Raw genomic sequence first — 22,152 nt, 5'->3', positions numbered from 1 at the left:
AAGCCAGCTATTGCTCACAGAGATTGGAAATCAAGAATATCTTGGAGAAGAGGAATGGAACCTGTTGTATTGCAAACTAAGCACTGACTGTGAGACATGATTTTGACACAGATACAACTGATATTGCTTCAAAGCAAAGAGTAAACACCACCCGAAGGTCAGCTGCTCAGGACAATTTCAAGATGGTTTGCTGATATCCCTGCAATTATAGTTGGATCAGGATAATGATAATACCACTATGCTGACAAACACCACTCAAAGATCGGCTTTGGACTATAAACTGCTCAAGACAATTCTGAGATGGCTAGCTGAGATGAACCAGCCTCACAGACTATATGAGCAAGGGCTTGAGACAAGCTCTGCACTTTCCATTATGCAGAGACTGGACAAATGATACAGCTAACTCGCCCAGGACTTGGCAACTAACCCAAACATATTTTTTTCAGGATTGCCAAAAGATGCCATCACCCCAGAGAGCGGGAAGTAATTTTAAGAATGCAACACCCACATTCACAAGAGGTGGGGGCAGGTGGTTTTTGGTCATTCAATGGATTGTAGATAATTGTCTTTGTTTACAATGGTTGGTTATTTGGTAATGTTAATTGTTAACATTGTAAAAAGTTGTTAATTGGTAATGGTCAGGAAAAAAATGAACAAAGAAAATTAGATTCTGGGTAATTGTTTGAATGGTAAAGGAAAAGAAGAGGATATAGATAAGAGATAGATTATTGAGTCTACTCTAAAAAAGATAGAGAAATGATGAATAAAGGGTATATTATTGAATCTACTACTCTGAAGAGAAAAAAAAGGTATATATATAATATAATAGGGAGATTATTGAATCTACTCTCAAAAAAAGATAAAAAATGATAGAATAAGTGGTATATTATTGAATCAACTTCAAAAACGGAGAGAATATGGATATAAGATTTAAAAGTAGATTATTGAAACTACTTTTGGAAAGCAACTACTAGTTTTAAACATTTTACATTTGATTAGATTTTTGTATATTGTATGCAAATTATGTACATTGATTCAAATATGATATTGATTTTGTTAGAAAATAGTGTACATTTTTGTTAGAAAAAATGTCTAATCTTGTTCAAGATATTGTACCTATACAGTTTATTTAACAATGTAATGCAAATTGCTAGTCCTTGAAAGTTATTTTCACAAACCACTTAGGATATAAAGAAATGAAAGTTAGTCATTACAATTGAACTTGTAGTTATGTTAGTTATGTTTTCAAGGTCAAACAGAAATATCTTTTAGATAGGTCATCTTCAAACACTTCAGAGATCTACAGAATATATCACTTAAGATATTTTAATAACATACATTCTTTTTATGACAATGAGAAATGTCTGCTCCAGGCAGCACCAATGTACTTCAGAGAAGATAATGGGCATTGAACAAACTCCTCATGTGACAACAGTTAGTTATTGGGCAAGAAAGTGCTCTTACCTTGAGTGATGACTGTATGTTGTATAATTGGACAAGCAGAACATAAAAGAAAGGACTGCCAATCCTTGCCAAGACAAGGTAGGAAGGCTCTTTAGAAAATCCTGCTACACCGATGAGTCTGTCAGATGCTAGGCCTGTAGGCCAAAGAAATGGCCCAATGTTGCCAAGGAATTTTGGGTGACTGTCCAGGAAGCCAGCTGTTCCTATCATTTCTCACATTTTTTGGAAGTCGCTTGTTTGTACTTCCTGTTTACTTAGGTAATATTATTACCTTCTCTGGTCTCTGAGGAAACTGAAGACTAAATAGTTATAGTTATAGTTTTCCTTGTTAACAAATTAAGAAGAGAAACTCACTAAAGAGTGTAAAGTGTGTACGTTTGAAAGACATCAAAAGGTAATTTTGTGTTGGTAATACACGTTAGGATAGAAAGTGTACTACATTTTGGTACAACATTTTGGATTCACCAAAATAGGGTGAATAATGGAGTTTTTGTTTGAGTTTGTCAAATATTAATGGACTGGATATTGTTAATGTAGTTCTTGAATGTATATATTGGATATACTTATTGTACTTTTTGTATATAGTTTTTCTAATTTTAGTTATAATCTTAATCATTATTTTAGACAGAAAAGGGGAGATGTGGTGATATATTGTGTACCCCAATATATTGTGTACCTTAATAAACTTATCAAGGGATCAGAAGACAGAGACAGCAACTAGATTAGACATAGAGGTCAAACAGTGGTGGCACACACCCTTAGTCTAATCACTTGGGAGGCAGAGATCCTTCAGGATCACTGTGAGTTCAAGGTCACACTGGAAACAGAGCCAGGCAGTGGTGGCACACTCCTTTAATCCCAGCATTTGAGATCTCATGCCTTTGCTTGATAAGTACATATGCCTTTAATCCAAGGAAGTAACATGGCTGAGTGGAGAAGGGTATACAAAATGAGAGCAGACAGGAACTAAGCAGCAGTTCAACTGAGACTCTCCAGGGTGAGGACTCAGAGGCTTTTAGACTGAAGATTGGTGGAAACAGGATGGGCTGAAGAGTTGGCCAGGTGAAGTTGGCTGTGGCTTGCTCTGTTTCTCTGATCCTCAGGCTTTGCCCCAATATCTGGATTTGGGTTTTTTTATTATTAATAAGACCTTTTAAGAGTTGTGTTATAAATCTATGTAAAGAAATTTCTGCCCATAAGTTTTCTTCCCTAAAATTTTAGATTTTTTATATTAAAACAAGCTGTTGGCATAAAATTAAGTTAAAAATGTTCCCTGATACGGTTCTGTTTGTACTTAGTTCATTTCTGTGGCCAGTTACTTTGCAAACATCTAAAACTGTTCATTGGTTATGAGATATTACAGATGAAAAATGAAGAATCTTTGTATTAATGACTTCATCCAGAAAGGATAAAGTTGCTCTCTACTGGGCAGTCCTGTATTTTTGGGAGTAGGGTTGGGACAAAAAGATATTGGTTAGGTTCCTGTTACTAACATCATTCGGAGATGAAAGAACTAGCTTTGCCAATGGGAGTGGGTTTTGCTGTGTGATAACAGACTTAGTATATGGATTATGTTGCCAGTCTGCTCTGGCTACAGTACCCTCCTGAAATAAGATTGTTGATGTCTATGGCTAATATACAAAATGTGTTTCTGTTTATATCCTTAAACCCACCTAAATGGTATATAGAGCACAAGAAAACAGTGACATATCTGTAGCCAGAAGTTTATCTGGTCCTGCCCAGGCCCACAGTCTGGACAAATCTCTCCTGTCAGTGGTCCAGCAACCACTTATAAAATAATTCCTCAGAGGCTTATAATAATTACAAACTGATTGGCCTATGGCTTTAGCTTCTGGCTAGCTAACACTTTCATCCTAAATAAACCCATTTTTAATCTATGTTGCCATGTGGCTGTGGTATTACCAGGTGGCTGGCTTCTCCTTGACTCTGCCTTTCCTCTCCTTGTATCTCTGCTTGGATTTCACCCCTGGCTGTAAGTTTCCTTGCCTTAGGCCAAAACATCTTTATTTAGTATCTGATGGGAGCCACACATACTCAAAGAATACAGAAAGACATCCCACAGCACATATCTTCTCTAGCTTCCTTAGCATTAGAGCCTAGTTTGAGGAAAGTATTGCATCATATAAACTTATATCCTTTCATGCCTCTGCTGATGTATCATGGTATGGCTGGTCTCTTTTGAATCTTGCCAAGTAGAATGTTCCATTTTTTTTCCTTTATGAAATAATGTCGTGGAGAAATAAGCACAAATTCACAGGTGATTCTCCCTTCTGACAAGTAGGATAAGTGATTTCTTTGATCAGACTGGAGCCACTGACAGGATAAGAAGGAAGCAGTGATATTTGCCATAATTGTTCTGGTAGACTTAACACTTTCTAGGCCAAGGGGATTGTGCTGTCCCTTCAGAAACTCTTTCACTGCAGTGGAGAAGCAGTCATGGCCAACGTATAAACAATTGGTTATAAATATAATAGGTTCAATATCTATTGACAGTAACTCTTATTTTTCACACAATTTATATATGTCAATAATATTCCTTTTAGCTTTAAAACTTTAAACATATTTAGTTACGATACATTATAATATGTTTGTCATCCTTGTAAAAGCTTTGTAAAGTTCATTCCTAGAAACTTTGAATGGATATGAGGTTAGTTTGTGAACTACTTAAACAGAACTTGCCAGCACCTCCTCCCAGCAATTTCTATGTATCTTCAGAAGTTTTATTGATTTAGCTGCCACCAGATCATCTTACCCTCATCTTATTTTATTTATTTTTATTTTTTCACTCTCCTCCCCATTCCATTCCTTTCTTTCCTTCTCCCAAAGAGTCCTCATCCTGCTTTTCTGACACATATACATATGGATTTCTGTGTTTGACTCTGTGCATTCATATAGCTAGATAGATTACATATATTACTGCACACATCTACTCTGGCACACAGCCCTGCATTTACTCCCTTATATAAATACAGAGATATATAGACAGATTCTGTAAATGAGAAAAGAAAAGGAATGGTATTTGTCTTTCCAAATCTTCCCTATTGTACTCAATTGGTGGTCTCATATTCTATCAAAAACTCAATGAATTATTCCATCTGAATCCTGATTCAAGTGAGGGGTATGTAGAAAGATGTGATAGCTAGAGCAGCCGGTGGTCAGAGGAGCATGAGTCCAATCTGAAAGAAAGGAAGAAGACACTAGGAAGGTTTAGTCCAAGTACTCATGTGAAATCTCACTGGATGACACTTTAGCCACACCACTGTGCCTTGCCTCAACCTCTTCCCTTTGTTCACCTGCTCTGCGTGTTGAAATTGACCTGCTGTTCTTTGTACTTGCCCCTGACTGTGGAGCAGAAAGTGAACTAGGTTATTTTCCTAATGTATTTTAGCTCTATGATTTCTTTGTGACTTGATTGCTCTCTGTGTGTTGTTATAGGGAACAAGAGTAATAACATCACTGTCATCAGTCCTGCATGACAGCAAGGAATTCCCCAACCCAGAGGTTTTTGACCCTGGACACTTTCTAGATAAGAATGGAAACTTTAAAAAGAGTGACTACTTCATGCCTTTTTCAGCAGGTAATAGAAACTCATTTCCATGGCTCCAGTGACATGAGAATCTGTGGAGACTTACACAGTGGCTGCTGTGGAATGTCTTTCTGTATGCTGTGAATGTGTGTTGCTCTGATTGGTTGAGAAATAAAATGCTGATTGGCCAGTAGCCAGGCAAGTAGTATAAGCAGACAAGGAAAATTCTGGGAAAAGGAAAGCTGAGTCAGTAGTCTCCAGCCAGACACAGAAGAAGCAAGAAGACAAGGCATAGCTGATAAAAGGCACCAAGACACATGGCTAAACATAGATAAGAATTATGGGTTAAATTAAGATATAAGAGCTAGATAGCAAGAAAACTGCTATGGCCATGGTTTGGAAATAATATAAGCCTCTGCGTGTTTATTTGGGGATGAGGGGCTTTGGGACCAGGCAGAATGCAGGAAATCTTCAAACAGCAAGTGGCACCCTAAGGGCCAGCAGACTTGTAATGATCGGGAATATGAATCTCAGTGTCCATGCACCATCATGATTAAGAGATTTCTTCCATGTCAGGCTATGAAACTGAGGCTTTGATTGTTCATCCATTGTTCAAAACTGAGAAAGTTGCAGAAAAGAGTTTGTTTAATCTTCCTTTAGCTATATCACAGAAATACCAAAGAAAGAAAACTTCATTGACACTTCACTCACCATGAAAATGGAGACATCATAATTTGCATTTAGGTCTTTGTTTGTTCTGTCACTCACCTCCATGCTCAAGTAAACAATTACAGGTCTCCAAAATACTGAAAATTACCAAAGAGCCTCAGGTGTATATGGCAAACACATAAATGAACAATGCTTGTCATATTTCAGTTGGACTAGGGCAATGAGAAAGACCCCCAGATCTCTGGGCTACTGTAGATAAATCAGGATTTATTTATTTATTTGTTTGTTTGTTTGTTTGTTTGTTTGTTTATCAGCTCTTATGTTTTAAGGCAAAAATAGAGCAGCATTCTAATAAATGACTTATTATCAGTCTCAAAAGGCATTGGTAATGGAGAATTATTGAAATAAATTACATATCATTTTAAAAATGTTTTTAAACCATTACATCAGAGAATTTTTAATCAGTTCAGAAATATGGGAACTTCAAGATCATCATAAGATGTTGGAGACATTGTAGATGTGTAAGGACATTTTGAAAAGATTATTGTGAACCCTGTTCCTTCTAATTCATGATGAGAACAATGGATATTGTGTCCACACCTGCAGTGTGCATGCTGCCTTTGGATATGCAGTTTCCGTCCTAGGCTTTGTTATTTGTGATAATGAACACAGAATCCCTCTTCCACAGTCTCCTAGGCAGTCTGATTACAGATGTGAATAACCACGCCTAGCTAAAATGTATTTTTGAAGAATGTATTTCTTAAGAATGTAGGTTAATTGACAAACAAATTTGTTCCCTGTTTTTTATTTGCCTAAATAGTTGTCCTTTCATGCAGCCATTCATCAACCCACCAATTCAATAACTTACTTTTCATTCATAGTCTCCAGTGTCATTTACAAGTACAATGATTCTTACATTTACAAATACGAATAGTAATCTCCTTCTTTCTTCCCCCTAGGAAAACGGATTTGTGCAGGAGAGGGCCTGGCACGCATGGAGCTGTTTCTATTCCTGACCACCATTTTACAGACCTTTAATCTGAAATCGCTGCATCACACTAAGGACATCAACATTACCCCAGTGGCCAATGGATTAACCTCTCTGCCACCCCCTTACAAGATCTGCTTCATTCCTGTCTAAAGAAGATCAGATTCCTAGCCCAGGCTGTGGTGTTTTCTGCAATCTGCTTCAGACCTTCATCCACCTCCTTCTGATCAGGGACAAGCTGTCCTTCCTTCCCTCTCATGTATTCTCATTCTGTCAAGACCCAGGAAACACCTGTCAACCATTTTGCAATTTCTGGAGTCATTGCACAATTACACTGCTATTTTCTATTCTCTGCAACAGTGTTATTATCCCTTGTGCTAATGTGTATCTGGCCTTGAATTAAAATAGAGCTTCCTTATGAAATAACTATTATAGTAAGATAATTCTTGGTCATTTTTATTCTGCACATTCTCAATAATAAATATATGTGATTTGTATACCTGTTATTAGACATGCTTACAATTCAGGTAAAAAATGAAATGCACATCACACTGGTCCACATATTGTATAACACAGAGAATTCAAGCTAGGGAGCTAGAAAGATAGGTCATTCCCTAAAGTACTGGCCACACAAACCTGAAGACCTAAATCCAATCTGCAGCATATGTATAATGACCAGGCTTTGAGGTGTGTGCTTGTTATACCAACACTGGGAAGAAATAACAGGAGATCCTGGGAGCTTGCTGGACACCCAACCCAGCCTAAAAGAGTGAGTCTTGTGTCCTGGTGGGATACACTATCTCAGAAAACAAGCTGTCATCTGCTGAGAAACAACACCCAAGGTTCACCTCTGACTTTCACATATGTGTATGTATATGGGCATGCATTCTCTCACTTATATGCACCTGATTATGCACACACATTTACACAGCCACATACATACATGTAAAACAGAATGTGAAGAGGAAGGTGATACCAAAGCTCTTTGGCTGAGCATCACTTAGAGTCACTGGAAGTATTTGTATTCTCAGTTCTAAGACCAGGTAAACCAATTGTTTTAATTAATTAACTCTATCTATTATATATATATATATATCTTTATCTTTTATATATCTATGTATCTTGTCTCTCCTATGTCTATCAATCTATTCTTCTACCTATCTTTCTTATTAGGTCTGTCTCTTAAGAAAAATTAGCAATTAAAGAAGTTTTTTTCTTGACATTGTTTTTATTATTTATCTTAAAGTTTGCTGAGCATATATTTATATCTGTATATCTGCTGGCAATGGTCGAGAGAAAGCCTGATCTGACCTAGTCTAGTAATCAGATGACTAAACACCCTACCAGTCGAGCTGGAACTCTCATCCAATAAATGATGGAAGTGGATACAGAGATCCTCAGCCACTCCCTAGGTGGAGCTCCAGGTGTCCAATTGTCAAGAAAGAGGAGGGACTGTAAGAGTGTGAATTGTTGAGCCCAAGATTGGAAAAAAGCACAGGGACAAATAGCCAAATGAATGGAAGCACATGAATTATGAACCAAAGGCTGTGGAGCCCCGAGCTGGAGCAGGCCCTCTGGATAAGTGAGACAATTGAATAGCTTGAACTGTTTGGGAGGCATACAGGCTGTGTGATCCGGACCTGTCCTTAGTGCATGAGCTGGCTGTTTGGAACCTTGAGCTTACACAGGGACACTTTGCTCAGCCTGGAAGGAGGGGACTGGACCTGCCTGTGCTGAATCCACCATGTTTAAATGAATCCCCAGGGGAGTCTTGGCCCTGGAGGAGATGGGAATGTAGGGGAGGGGATGGGCAGAGGGGAAGGGTGGGTTTGGGAGAGGGGAGGGCAGGGGAACCCATGGCTGATGTGTAAAATTAAAACACAAATATAATAATAATGATGATGATGATGATGATGATGATGATAATAATAATAAAATATAAAAAGTCAATTAAGTCAGGGAGAGGGAGAATGGAGGGAAGTGGTCCCCAAGTTGCCTATACCTGAGCTCTCCAGGCTGGTGTCGCAACTTCTTTTTTTTTTTGGCACCAGATGATAGGTTTCTGCCAATTCAAAAGGCTACATCAGACCATATTAGAAACAGATAAATGCAGATATGTTTGGTGTCCTTCTGGGCAGGTACTCTAATTTCAAAGAATGGGACCAGAGAATTCACAGCCCTTAGGTGAGGTGTGATGACATGTCAGCTGGAAGTCGTGTCAGTTCAGAAGTATAGTGAACAGCTAATAGCTGGGCAGGGCCCGGGGTCAACTGGCAATGTCAGAAAGGAGGATTTGGACCTGTGTTTTGGGTGTCATTCCTTTGTTCGGAGTTTTTTAGTCTTGGAATTAGGGCCTACAGGATTTCCAAGCTTGTGGAGGTGCAAGCAGGGGTACCAACAGAACAGGGCATGGGATCTGTCTCATGGTTAAACCTCAAGTTAAACCAAATATTGGTTGGCCTCTCCTACAAATCTGCACCGCCATTGTCCCAGCACATCTGGCAAGCAGGGCCGATTGCAGGTCGAAGCTTTTAGTTTTCTCTTTCTGTAGTCTGCAGAGTACCTTTTCACACCAAAGAAACTAGAATGTAAGGGTGAAGGCTCCATGCCCACACCACCTCTGCCTCTCTACATTCAGTGAGCTGTGTGCACATTTTCCTTAGCAATGGGGCCCTGCTCTCAGTTTTCAGAAGGGGATCTTCTCTCCTAGCATCAGCCTGGGTTGTTTAAAGAACTCCACAGAATCCCCTCAGGCAACCGCTCAACCAAATGCAGCCCAGTCCCACCACTGGGAAGCCTTGCCTGGTTATCAATGAAGACCAGGTTCAGGCTGTGTATCCTCCATCACTAGGAGTCCTCAGTAGGGTCACCCTCATAGATTCCAGGAAGTTTCCCCTTCATTAGGTTCCCCCCACTCCCAATTGCAGCTGTCGCTCCCTACATCCTCTCCCTCCATCACTTTCCCTCCCCATATAAGCCTTCTTCTTCTCATCCCCAACTGTCCACAATCTACTCACAAAATATATTCTATTCCCTCTTAACAGGGAGGGCCATGCATCTCCTCTAGAACACTCCTTTTTATCTAGCCTTTCTTTGTCTGTGGATTGTAGATTGGTTATCATTTACTTAAAAGCTAATATCCACCTATAAATGAATATATACCATCATTGTTTTTCCGGGTCTGAGTTTCCTCACTCAGGAACTCAGGAGGATTTCTTTTTCAAGTTCCATGTATTTGTCGAAAGAAAAGGGTAATATGTATATATTGCTGAAATGCAAAAGAAAGGCTTAATTCAGGATATCCTAAAGAAATACAAGCCTAGGTAGGGACTTTGTCCAACAGAGCCAATGTAGTGGAAGCTGGAGGAAGTGCCCGCCCCTGTACAAGCTCAGATTTTAAAGACAAAAAACACAAGCTTAAATCAGTTAAGGGTGCTAGTACAGATACAATTCTGATTGGCTCATTTCTAGGGACTTTCTAGAAATTGTCACTTAATCTTACTTCTCAGGGGTGTTTGCCCATCACCATTTCTCATTGGCTGACCTCAGGTGGGGACATTTCTGTGGCTAGTTAGCCTGGAAACCAGGGTTGGAACTTTCCTTGGTTAAACAGTTATCACCAAATGAATACCTTGTGACTCTGTACTTTGCACTTTATAATTTCTGGACTCTGGATTGACTGGTTTCAGTAACTCAAAGCCTGTTCCAGTAACTCAAGGCCTATACCTAAAATAGAGAAAGCTTAGGCCTTCTTTCTAAGGTGTAAGCATTTTGCTCTCATTTTGGTCTCACACTTCCCCCTTTTCATGTGCCTAATAAAACCCACTCATGGGTTTTGGGCAGTAAGCTCATAAGTATCCCTCTCTAATAATGGCCATGTATAGCTGACCTTCTTGTCTCCATGTTTCCTTTTGACCCAGCATTTCAGCCTATTCTGAACAGGGAACATGGGATGACTTAGTCTCTTCTGGAACTGCTTTGAGCTGGCATGGGGTGCCGTTGTCAGGGCCCCCAAAAGGATGAAAGGCTGGTCAAAGGCTGGTCAATGGGGCATCTGTCAGAAGCATGTGGCTATCTGACCCCATAGAGACAGGGAATGATCACACTGGCTGGGTTGGTCCACATCAGATTTTAGCAAGTCTGGAGCTCACAGTCATCTGGAGCAGTACAGTCAGCAACTGAAGCTTAGAGGTGTCTGCCAGCCAAATGGAAATTTGTTGAGACAAACCAACTAGGGACAGAAGTTAAAATTTATTAACTTATTTGGAACACTTAGGCTTAGTAATTGGGAAACGCACGAGTGCCAACACCAGGAGAGAGGAAAAATACCATCCTTAGGAATAAGCTACACTTATCTGGAATCCTTCCAACCTCTGTGAAGTGGATCCAAGTTTTAGGACTCTTTTAACCCTCTGGGACCTACACAAACTATCTTACAAAATGACATAAAAGTTTTAGATACATTAGTATTACCAAACTGTACTGAAATCCATATCGTAGACAAAGCAGGTAATGGATATCTGTAAAACAGCAGAAGTGGACTCATAACTTTGAGTCTCAACAAGAACTACAGATTTGGGTTAAACGCTTGTGCATTTTCCTTCTGTCCAGAGAGCAAGGTATGAATTGAACAGAGATTTTTGGTGTGATGAGAAGCACTTCTAGGTTTATATTTAGATATATTTAGATTACAACTAAAATGAGTCTAAAATGCTGAGCTTGCGACTGAACAGTAAGTAGTCATTGCTCTACTAGCTTATCAGAAATCTATTAAATGTTAGGCTCTAAACTGTTATATTATAGAGCAGAAGAGCAACTGATGCTTTTTTAATCTTAAATTATTTTCTGAGATCCTCAAAGCTTAGAAGCTTTTATCTCCTCAGATATTTCTTAAACTCATATCTGAACCTTTATAACTAACGTAAACTTTTATATCTTAGAACATTTTCTTAAAAATGAGCTAACAAGCTGGCTATAGCCTTGTAAAAGGATCTGGTTGTCTGTTGCTGTCAAGATGACAAAGTTATAGCTTGTCTAGCTATTGGTACTATCAGAGATCTGAAAGGATCAATTATGTCTGAGTTGAGACCAAGCAGCTTACAATCCTATAAATGACAGGGACCAATCCATACCCAGGTCTCCACAGCATTGGTGGCACCAGTCAGAACAGCAGCAATCCTCTTCTGACATCAGGCCCATAAGGCAGAGTTTTTTCCCTGTAGAACAGGGACATGGAAGACTGACCTTGTCCAGGCAAAAGGGTGCAATCAATTCCAGTGTCCTGCTGCTTGTCCACAGTCTGTGCCAGGTCCTGGTGGCAGGTGTTGCATTGGGACATCTTGCCCTGTGGTCAGTGTTGTTGTAATCCAGGCAGAGTCATTGCCTTCTTACGTAATCTTCTTTGGAGACCTTGGGTCACTGCTAGGATCTGGAAGTCTGTCTGATATAACAAGCTTTTAGATCAACATTTAAATGCCATATTCTGCAGATCTCTGAAGTATGAGGACTGTCCAGGTACATCTGAATAGACAAACTTTGTTCTCTAGTTACTTGTTTCAAGCTCAACCCTGAAAACCTATGCAAAGGACTGAGTAAACTTATCCGTATAATACTACATCAGTACTTACACTGACTACAATTTTTAAAACTTCATTATTTATGACTGACTATTTACTCACATTCTCTAACAATCTACAATAAATAGCCTTAAAAACAATGATTTTAAATGGAAGCTCTTCTTGCATCCAATGCAGGTTTTTAAACAAATCATCAACATAAAACATATATTTTTATCCAGTTTATCCAAATAGCTTAAGCTTAACAAACTTAGCAAATACAAGGAAGCTAGACAACATTCCTAAGCCTGAATGTACCTTGGGTAAGGAGAAACATTCTCCAAGTCACTGGTTTTTAACTTCTTAATGCTATTTCATAACTGCAGTTTTGCTATTTTGATTTTTGCCATTCTCAATGCAAACATCTGACATACAGGTGGTCCTAGGCCGCCCCTGTAAAAGATTTTTTTAACTCCCAAAGTGTGAAGACTCATGGACTCATGAAGTCAGAAGCTATTTTAAACCCTTTGTTGAGCCATTGTCTTGCTGCATCACAAGAAATGAATAGCCCAGGTTCTGGTTAGTATTTGGTGCTTATTTATGGCTGTGACCCTAATTTCTAGCCCCATTTTATAAGCTGAAAATATTTTAAAAACTGTTCTTAAAAGATTAAGATCTCTGTAGCCACATTTGCAGACATATTTCCTTCACTCATCTTTATATGTCATGTTTAATAATTAAAGTTATAAAATCTCCTGAAATGCTTCATAGAAGTGAATGTGAAAGGCAGGAGGAAAGGTCAATAAAGAATTGTTCTAGTGCCTGGATTTCATGAGAAGTGACTTTGTCCACAGAAACTTTTTAAAATGCAAATTAGTTTAAATTGGAAAAAGTCATATTGAATAGAAGATATATTCTTGAGAACATTTTTCCTTATTCTGACAATTCTATGGTTGGAATAGAAACTCTCCTTACAGAAAAAGAAATAACAATTCTAGAATTTAGGGAGACATATGCCTGGAAATTATTCCAAAAGCATAGATCCACTGAAAAGACATTCCTATGTGGGCAGAATTTATAAAGGAATTTGATTTATTATTTTAGAAATAAGTTTCCATAAAACACTATTTAACATATGATGGATTGTTGGGAAAGTGTTCTAATTTTATCTTAAATTAAAAATATTCTATGTATATGAAAGTTTTGCCTGTTTTTATGTGTGTGTACCATGTGCATGCCTGATGCCAACAGAGATCAGAAGAGGGCATCAGATACCTAGAACTGAAATTTACAGGTGGTTATAAGCCACTATATGAATGATGGGAATTGAACCCAGGTCCTCCAGAAATCTAGAGACCCCAGGTCCTACAGGAATCCAGAGAACTCAAGGGCAAGGATGAGACTGTCAGATATGCTGCTTAGCATCACACCTAGAAAATATCCAGTTCAGAATAGACCAACGGATGGTGAAGGTGTGAGGAGAGAACCAAGAACAAAAGGGAAATAAGTGGTTGATAGTCTGAGACTTCCCCATAATTGGACAAGTGTTGGAAAGACTTTGAAACATCTACCTGAATATTTCAAAATAATTCCAGTAGAAGGAAAACACGTAAACTGATAAAGAGAAATAGAGTTAAGTCCAAGACTGCATCAACATTGACAATAGCCATTGCTTTTTCACTAGGACACAGATGTAATAGAGTCACAAAGGTTTGAGCAATGTTTAAAGCCAAAGAGGCCCTATGAGGATTGGACTGAGGGAAATATTTATATTTAATACATATTTAATACTTGCTGTCTCACCTAAAATTATAGTGTGGAATAAAAAAGCCAGTTTTTATTTTCCTATTTTATAATCCTGATGCACAATTAAAAATCACCAAGATTTCTGTTTGTAACTATTTATATTTTTATATATTTGTCCTAGGAAAAAAGTTCTGCTAATTGATAAAATAATAATATCAAGTCCAAGTTTGTTTAATAAATGTTTCTATGTTTCAAGGGAAAAAAAAGAACTTCAGTGCTGTGAAGAGGCTTGAATGTTTGCAAGTCAAGAACCAAATGACCTCAAGCCATCTCAGCTTCTTTTTTAGCAGTTTTTCCCAAATCTTTATATGACCTATCATCTTTGTGACTATTTGGTAATCTTTTTGAATATATAAATAGATTCCTAGCTTCTACTGACCAAAATGCTAAGAATGTCAGCAAGCATCTGAGGCCTGTTACCCCAGGCCCCAGGTGGAGCTCCAGGAGTCCAATTGTCGAGAAAGAGGAGGGACTGTAAGAGCAGATTTCTCCACATTTTATAATCACCTTACCTAATGCATCCATTGATACATTTGACAAAGGCTTCATTTATGGTTTTCTTTGAAATTGTTCCCATGTTGGAACGAGGTAATGGGGAAAACATTATTCAAGTTTTTTCAGCCATGGTCCTGTGTATTTGTCTCCAGAATAAATTTTTTCTTTTTATTTGAGTGAAAGCAATTTCTTAGCCATAGAAGAAGGAGTATTTCAGAAGAGAAAGAGGAGGAGGCATCAACATGGTAAAGAAAGGATGTTTATAATGTCACACTCATGCTATACTTGAATAAAAATGGCATTATGAAATCTATTCAATTGTATAATGAATATGCACTAGGAATTTTTCTATAAAAATACCAAAATGATGTGATATCAATGAAAGAAGAGACAAGTCAACAAATAAAATGTAATGAAGGGTCACTAAAAAGTTTTCCCAAGAGTCAATTTATCTTGATTGAATTACTACAACTGGTTATACTCCATGCATCACCAACAGGTTTTTTATTTTCAAAAGTAAGGAAATGTAGACCAGTTGAACTCAGAAACCCATCTCTCTTAAAGTGTTCTTTGATTCTTATATTCTTTAAGAGGAAAAGTTGGTCCAAAGCATCATGCTGACTTAGAAATATGCCAAATTAAGTATTACTTAATTGAAAAGGTATCTGCCAAGACTGTTTTATTCAAATCTATTCATTGGTACTTTAGAGCAATATGACTGGGCAACAAATTATTGCTTGCTTCATTGCAAATATGAGGATAACCATGACTTTGCATTATGGAAATTTATCTTAGATCCTTTTGTAGCTATTTTTTTTGTAATCTTTGAGCAAGATTACAAAACTTGAGCAAACTTTTCTGACTTCTTGTTCAAACTGTGATGATGTAATTATTAACTAGATTCATGTTTACTGTGAATGTTAGTGATTATGATCAGGAAAGCACCAGAGTGCACAGTCAAGAAATTCTGATGGGCATCATGAAACTGAATGTTTTTGTTCAGGGGAGGGGGCAAAATGCAAGAAATGTGAATTAAATTAGAAATATCCCCATAGGATAGAGCATTTGAATACTTGGTACTCATTTGGTGGTTCTATTTGTGGAGGTTCCGGTCATATCAATTATTGTTACTATCTCTATAGACGATTGTGCTTATCCTCTTTAAACCAGCACTAGTGAGACAAGGAGAATTCAAATACTTTTCTTTAAGAATCTATGATATAGCCAGGGGAGTAAGTATGCTCATTACACAGTCTCTTAAATTTCTAAGTTCTTCCAGCTATGAGCTGTGAGACACTGACAGTTCCTTCTGCTTCATTCCCTTTAAAAGGGTCTTTCATGGATGAATTACATAACACTGAAAAAGAACACCCTTCTTTAGCTAAGTGTCATATATATCTTCTGATTTAAGATGTGTGACTGAAAGGTTTGTTTTATTATCCCAGTTTTATAAACAGCCAAAGAGTGAAATAATGAGCTATAAGGCATACATTGTTGAGCAAAATATGTCCAAATGCTTAATGTAGCAAAGGAATATTTTAAATATACAAGACCATGGTGGTGCACAAATATATTTCTAGGTATTGTGTCAATTTAGCAGAAGAATTGGCCGTTTGAAGTAAATCAGAGCTACATAGTAAGAATTTGTCAAAAAGTAAATATATTTTATAGAATATACAAACTATCTGTAAGTCATAAATTCCTACTTGGCCACTAACTTGAGCATGTAAAGGTTGAGTATTATTCCATCTCAAAATTAACCAATTTCTTCTCAAGAATAGTTGCACATTATAAATGTTTTTGTTTAATTTAAATCAGTACCATTAAACCAGAAATTCAAATGTGTATCCTGTAAAGAAGGACAAGGATAAAGAGCATCTTATTTTTCTCTATCAAAAGGACAAAGTCTATGTGTGTGTGTGTGTGTGTGTGTGTGTGTGTGTGTGTATGAAAGAGAGAGAGAGAGAGAGAGAGAGAGAGAGAGAGAGAGAGAGAGAGAGAGATTTTGAAGGTTATTTGATTTAAAAAAAAAAGTTATCTGATAGATCAGTCAGTGACGTTTCAAATGAGGAACATGTTGATTCAGCAGGTAGAGTTATAAAAGCTCCACGCTGGCTGATTACAGCTGTATCAGTGAGGAGGGTGTCCATGGATCCAGTCGTAGTCCTGGTGCTCAGTCTCTCCTGTCTGCTTCTCCTCTCACTCTGGAGACAGAGGTCTGAGAGAGGGAAGCTCCCTCCTGGTCCCACTCCTCTCCCAATTATTGGCAATTTCCTCCAGATAGATGCAAAGAACATCAACCAATCCTTGACCAATGTAAGTATTCTTTGTGCTCCTCCAATACCTTGATAAAGATTATAAATTAAAAGCTACTTTAATGAAAATCTAGTAGAAGAGGAAATACTGCTAAAAATAATCATAAAGTCAAACTCTTGCAGAGTATTGTGCAACTCATGCATTTACATCAGTATATTGTCAGGAATTCAGTAATGAACAAGGATTCAGGTGAAAAGATATTTATTTCATTGTTTTTATGAAATAAGAAAAAATTCCTGCAAAATTTTTGAATATTTCCTATCTTAAAAAGAACAATTCCCAACTTTTCTGTTATTTTTGGTTGAAGGACAAAAGTGAGTAATACTGTATTCAATAGGTCAGGTAGAATTTTAGACATACATTTTTGCTGAGTAAACTATTTGCTGCTGGACTCTAAAGCACTCATGCCTCATTTAACTAAATATCCATGGACATGGAATAACACAAGAAATGTAAGAAAGAAGCCAAGTTTTCAACATATCTGGCGATATTTATGTACAGTTTTAATTTTTGCAAAACCTAACTCTTGGGCTAAGTATGTTGCCAAGCAAGGAACTGTTTTTCCAAGAAATATTGCATGCCTATGGTGCAGCTTCTGTGGAGCCCACTCTCTGTGTTTGTAGTAGCAGTTGCCAAATCTGGACACCTGAACAGAATCATTTATGATGACTTACAAGTTTACATTTCAAAAATAAGCAGGCCTAGCTTTTTGCTGTATTTCTACATCATTTCATCTATTCCATGGTCTACTTGTACATTTTTGTGAGTGCCAGACTATTTATATCACTATACCTCTAAATAATATAATTTTAGGTCAGGAGTTGTTATACAACCAACAGTGTTTTTACTCCTTAGGAGTGCCTGGACTGTTCTTGGTTCTTTGTGGTCCCATATGAAGTATTCTGTTGTTTTTCTAAACCAGTAAATAAGGCATCAGAAGTTTGATGTATAGCATAAAATCTGTAAATACGTTAGTAAGGGTTTAGAAGTATGAGTATTTTGTTTCTTGGCTTCTGCTGTTTCTCTGCTCTTCTTGTTGGAGTGACCTATGTTTGAGTAGAGGGTCTCCACACCTATAGGCTGGACTTCTGCATGTCAGAGTGAACTGGTCTCTGTTTTTACAGGGTGTTTCTGCCTGAGTTGGGGGGCTGGGGCATAATGGGCAGGAAGGGAGGGATGATTGTGGGTTGGGTAGTCAGGCACTGAGAGAGGGAGGCAGTCATTAGGTAGATGAGTGGCCTACATGGAGTTCTGGTGGCTAGTATCTTGCTGAGTGTTCTGATGTGAAAATTTGACGTTATCTTTGTGTAACAAATACCTACGCCCCAAATAATAATGAGATATAAATAGGCATCAGAAGCATTTGAAACTGAGTATTGCCTGAATAAAAATTATTAAAATAGGGTAAATGATAATATCAGTGTGAATGAGGTTGACTCCATGGGGATTAAAGTACTTTTTTGCTAATATTTACATTTTTCTTTCCTATTTTCAGTTCTCAAAAGTCTATGGCCCTGTGTTCACCCTGTACTTGGGCAGGAAGCCCACTGTGGTGTTGCATGGGTATGAAGTAGTGAAGGAAGCTCTGATTGATCATGGGGAGGAGTTTGCTGGAAGAGGAAATATCCCAATATTTGAAAAAACTAATAAAGGCCTTGGTAAGTAAGTGTGCATGTTCATGAGTGCTGCACAGTGCTTACAGTGGAAGTGAGACTGAAAGGAAGGACTGGACTTCCTTCTTACATACACTTTGGACCTCCCTATGGTTTCCACCCATCAGATCTCTCATCTGTTACCAGAATCTCTTTCTAGTGTTTTTACCATTTCTTTAGGCATTGCTTTTAGCAATGGAAGCAGATGGAAGGAGATAAGGCGCTTCTCACTCATGACTCTGCGGAATTTGGGCATGGGTAAAAGGACCATTGAGGACCGTATTCAAGAGGAAGCACAGTGTCTTGTAGAGGAACTGAGGAAAACCAATGGTAAGTGTAGGTTTATGAATTTATATCTTAGTCTAGGTATGTGTGTATGTCATGTTGATCATATCTTTTCTAAAATTTTTCTGTGTTTTTAAATCAGAAACAGTGAATTTCATGTTAATTTTTGCTGAGCTGCAGAACTATGGATTTCTACATATGTTTCTGCATAGTACTACAAGGTTTGAGCAAATTAACTGGTCAGTACAGGGATTCTTGTAGGCCAATGTTTACAGTCTTTGGTAACAATGATGTGATTTATGGCTTTCATTTCTTAGCTGAGTATAATAGAATTTTCATTAATTATTGTGGGAGCTATAACATGATATCAAAATTATATTGTTATTTGTTTAAAAACTTTTACTACATTGTGAATATTATATAATGTGTCTTGATCATGATCACCTACCAACACCTCTGAGATCCATACCACTTTCCTATCTACCCTACTTTGTGTTGTCTCTTTATTTAATAGCCAAGAAACCTGATTTGTGCTTAACACATTTGATTTTTTAAGAAATATTTTGTTAGTGCTTTCAGAATTTAGTACTTATTTAAAAATATGTTTGAATTGACACAATTACCTAATTCCTCCCTTTTTCTCCTTCTGTCCCATCCCAGATACCCTGCCTTGACCCCTCTTCATGTCTTTCCCACTCTCAAGTTGGTAGGTTTTTTCTTGGTTAGTGTGTGTGTGTGTGTGTGTGTGTGTGTGTGTGTGTGTGTGTGTGTGTGTGTGTATGCACATGCACACAGACATACACAGCATCTGGAGTACTCTTTGTTGTTGGATATCGTACATATGATTTCAGGGCTGACCACTCTGCACTTGGACAACCAATAAGAAAGATTAACCTTTGGCAAGGATAATTATTCTTACCCCAGGAGTCATTAGTTGTGTGTAGTTCCCTGTCTAGGGGAAGGATTCTGAAAATTTTCCATTTCCACATTAGCACATCTTTTCACTTTGCTATTTTTCCAATCTTGGTTTACATTCAATTGTAGGAGAGATTTTTTTATAGCAGACTTCTTGATATTCTGGTTCTTGTAATCTTTCTGCCTCCTCTTCTGTGATGTTTCTTGAGTCATAGATGCAGGAGTTGTGATGTATTTGTATCTCTTGAGGCTGGGGATTTCATAGTCCGTTGGTGTCTGCATTATATTCAATGGTGACTTTCTAGGATGGACTCCATTTGCTGTAACAAGAGATCTCATTAATAAGGGGTGGTAGATACACATACCTATACATATAATGATATGACTCAGCATACACTAAACAATTATGCTGGTCAAGCAAACACGGTAGTAAATATTTTTATAAGGCCCATCACCTCACTGGCTCTACAAAGTTGTCTCACTTTTTATCATATTCATTCTCCCTTCTCCAATTCTTCCCACATCTACCCATCTTTTCTTCCTAACCATTTTTTTTGTAATTTTTCTACAAAGGCCAATGTGTGCTGTTGAAATATTCTTGTATATATGACTTTCTACCAATTCATGATTGATTTATCAGTGTCTATACTCTTAGAGAAAATGGACCCTTCCTCTTCCAAAAATAGGTGAATGCCAATAGCATCTATATTAGGGGTATAACATCATTCCCAACTTCCATCTCTGCGTTAGGATAAATTTTGTCTTTGGCTTGCCCTGATCTTTTTTTTTTTCAATTTTTTATTTTATTAAGAGATTTTCTATTCATTTTACATATCAACCTCCTCTCATCCTCCTCCCTCCTCTCATCCCCTAGCCTTATCCCCCCAAACCACCTCCTTTACCACCACTTCCAATCTCCCCTGGGGAGTCAGCCAAGCCTTGTACATTCAGTTGAGGCAGGTCCAAGTCCCTCCTCCCTGCACCAAAGCAGCACAAAGTATCTCACCAAAGACAGTAGGATTCAAAAAGCTTGCTCATGCATTAGAGACAGGTCCTCTTCCCACTGCCAGGGGGCCTCCTAATTAGTTCAATCTGAAAAACTGTCTCACTTATCAGGAGAACCTAGGCATGTACCATGGGGACTTCTCAGATATTGGTTCCACTAGTTTGGCTAGTTGTCTCTATAATTTTTCTACTCATGGTCTCAATATCTCTTGTTCATAGAATTCCTCCTCTCTCACTATTATTGAACTCCTGGAGCTCCTCCTGAAACTCAACCTTGGATCTCTGCATCTGCTTCATCAGTCACTGTATGAGGGTTCTATCATGAGAGTTAGGATATTCAGCAATCCAATCACCAGAATAGGTCAACTCAGGCACCATCTCAACCATTGCCAGTAGTCTATGGTGGAGTTACCTTTGTGGATTCCTGGGGACCTCTCTAGCACTCTGCTTCTCCATATTCCCATGGTGCTTAATTTATCAGGGTATCTCTTTCCTTGTTCTCCTACAGTGTTCCTGATACAGTTCGAACCTCCCACTCCTGTAAGCTCTCTTTCCCCTGACACTTGACCTCCATTATCCACCCTCACACCCAGTTTTCTCATGTAGATCTCATCCATTTCTCCATTGTTTGGCCATCCCTGTTTCTTTCCTAGGCTTCTTCTTTCTGGCCAGCCTCCCTGGAACTGTGGGTTGCAATCTGCTTATCCTTTTCTTTACATCTAGTATCCACTTATGAGTGAGTACAAACCATGTTTGTCTTTCTGAGATGGTTTAATTAACTCAGGATGATATTTTCTAGATCCATCCATTTGCCTACAAACCTCATGATGTCCTTTTTCTATGCTGAGTAGGACTCCATTGTGTATATGTACCACATTTTATTTATCCATTCTTCAGTTGAAGGGCATCTAGGTTGTTTCCAGGTTCTGGATATTACAAATAATGCTGCTATGAACATAGTTAAGTATGTGTCCTTGTGGTATAAATGAGCATACCTTGGGTATATGCCCAAGAGTGGTATAGCTGGGTCATGAGGAAGACTGATTCCCAATTTTTAAGAAACCACCATACTGATTTCCAAAGTGACTGTTCTAATTTGTACCCTGCCCTTCCTTGTTTGTTGGCATCTGTATAAAACAATATGTACTCCAGATATGAGTTTTTCCCATACAATTTGAGGCAAGATCCAATCAGCTTTCTTTATAAGATCAATTCTATTGATTTTGGGATATTTGCTGTTAATCTCTCCCAAAAAATTACTGCAAGCTCTTTGCCAGGGTTCACTTTTTATCCATAATTTTTCAATGTCCTCCTTAGTTAAAGGTACAAAAATGTCTGCTGGGTCTATTCCTTCTAATTGACAAAGTCTCAATTTTCCTTTCAAAATTAAGTCAGATTTTTTCCACATAAGTTTTTAATTTTTTATTCAGTTTATTTTGTAAAAATATCCATTCC

General features: G+C 38.0%; 2 protein-coding genes across 5 annotated transcripts in view; both read left to right on the top strand.

Annotated features, from left to right (window-relative positions):
- Nucleotides 1-6,821, top strand: part of LOC118587260 (cytochrome P450 2C26-like) — a 52,434-nt gene extending 45,613 nt beyond the window's left edge. For both annotated transcript variants that reach the window (XM_036193093.1, XM_036193085.1), the window contains 2 exons: nucleotides 4,921-5,062; nucleotides 6,640-6,821. In XM_036193093.1, coding sequence (XP_036048986.1) covers nucleotides 4,921-5,062; nucleotides 6,640-6,821 — 324 coding nt within the window. The remainder of the gene's footprint in view (nucleotides 1-4,920; nucleotides 5,063-6,639) is intronic.
- A 7,831-nt stretch (nucleotides 6,822-14,652) lies between these two features.
- LOC118587206 (cytochrome P450 2C26-like) overlaps nucleotides 14,653-22,152 on the top strand; it is a 47,684-nt gene continuing 40,184 nt past the window's right edge. For 2 of the 3 annotated variants that reach the window (XM_036192991.1, XM_036192974.1), the window contains exons 1-3: nucleotides 16,673-16,840; nucleotides 18,336-18,498; nucleotides 18,673-18,822. In XM_036192991.1, coding sequence (XP_036048884.1) covers nucleotides 16,673-16,840; nucleotides 18,336-18,498; nucleotides 18,673-18,822 — 481 coding nt within the window. Of the gene's footprint in view, nucleotides 14,669-16,672; nucleotides 16,841-18,335; nucleotides 18,499-18,672; nucleotides 18,823-22,152 lie in introns of those variants that run through there. The other variant, XM_036192983.1, reaches the window with a different exon arrangement.

Source organism: Onychomys torridus, chromosome 1, assembly GCF_903995425.1.
Source record: "Onychomys torridus chromosome 1, mOncTor1.1, whole genome shotgun sequence".
NCBI classification, from domain to species: domain Eukaryota; kingdom Metazoa; phylum Chordata; class Mammalia; order Rodentia; family Cricetidae; genus Onychomys; species Onychomys torridus.
The sequence above is the reverse complement of the archived record's forward strand: the minus strand, read 5'-3'. Positions and strand labels throughout refer to the sequence as shown.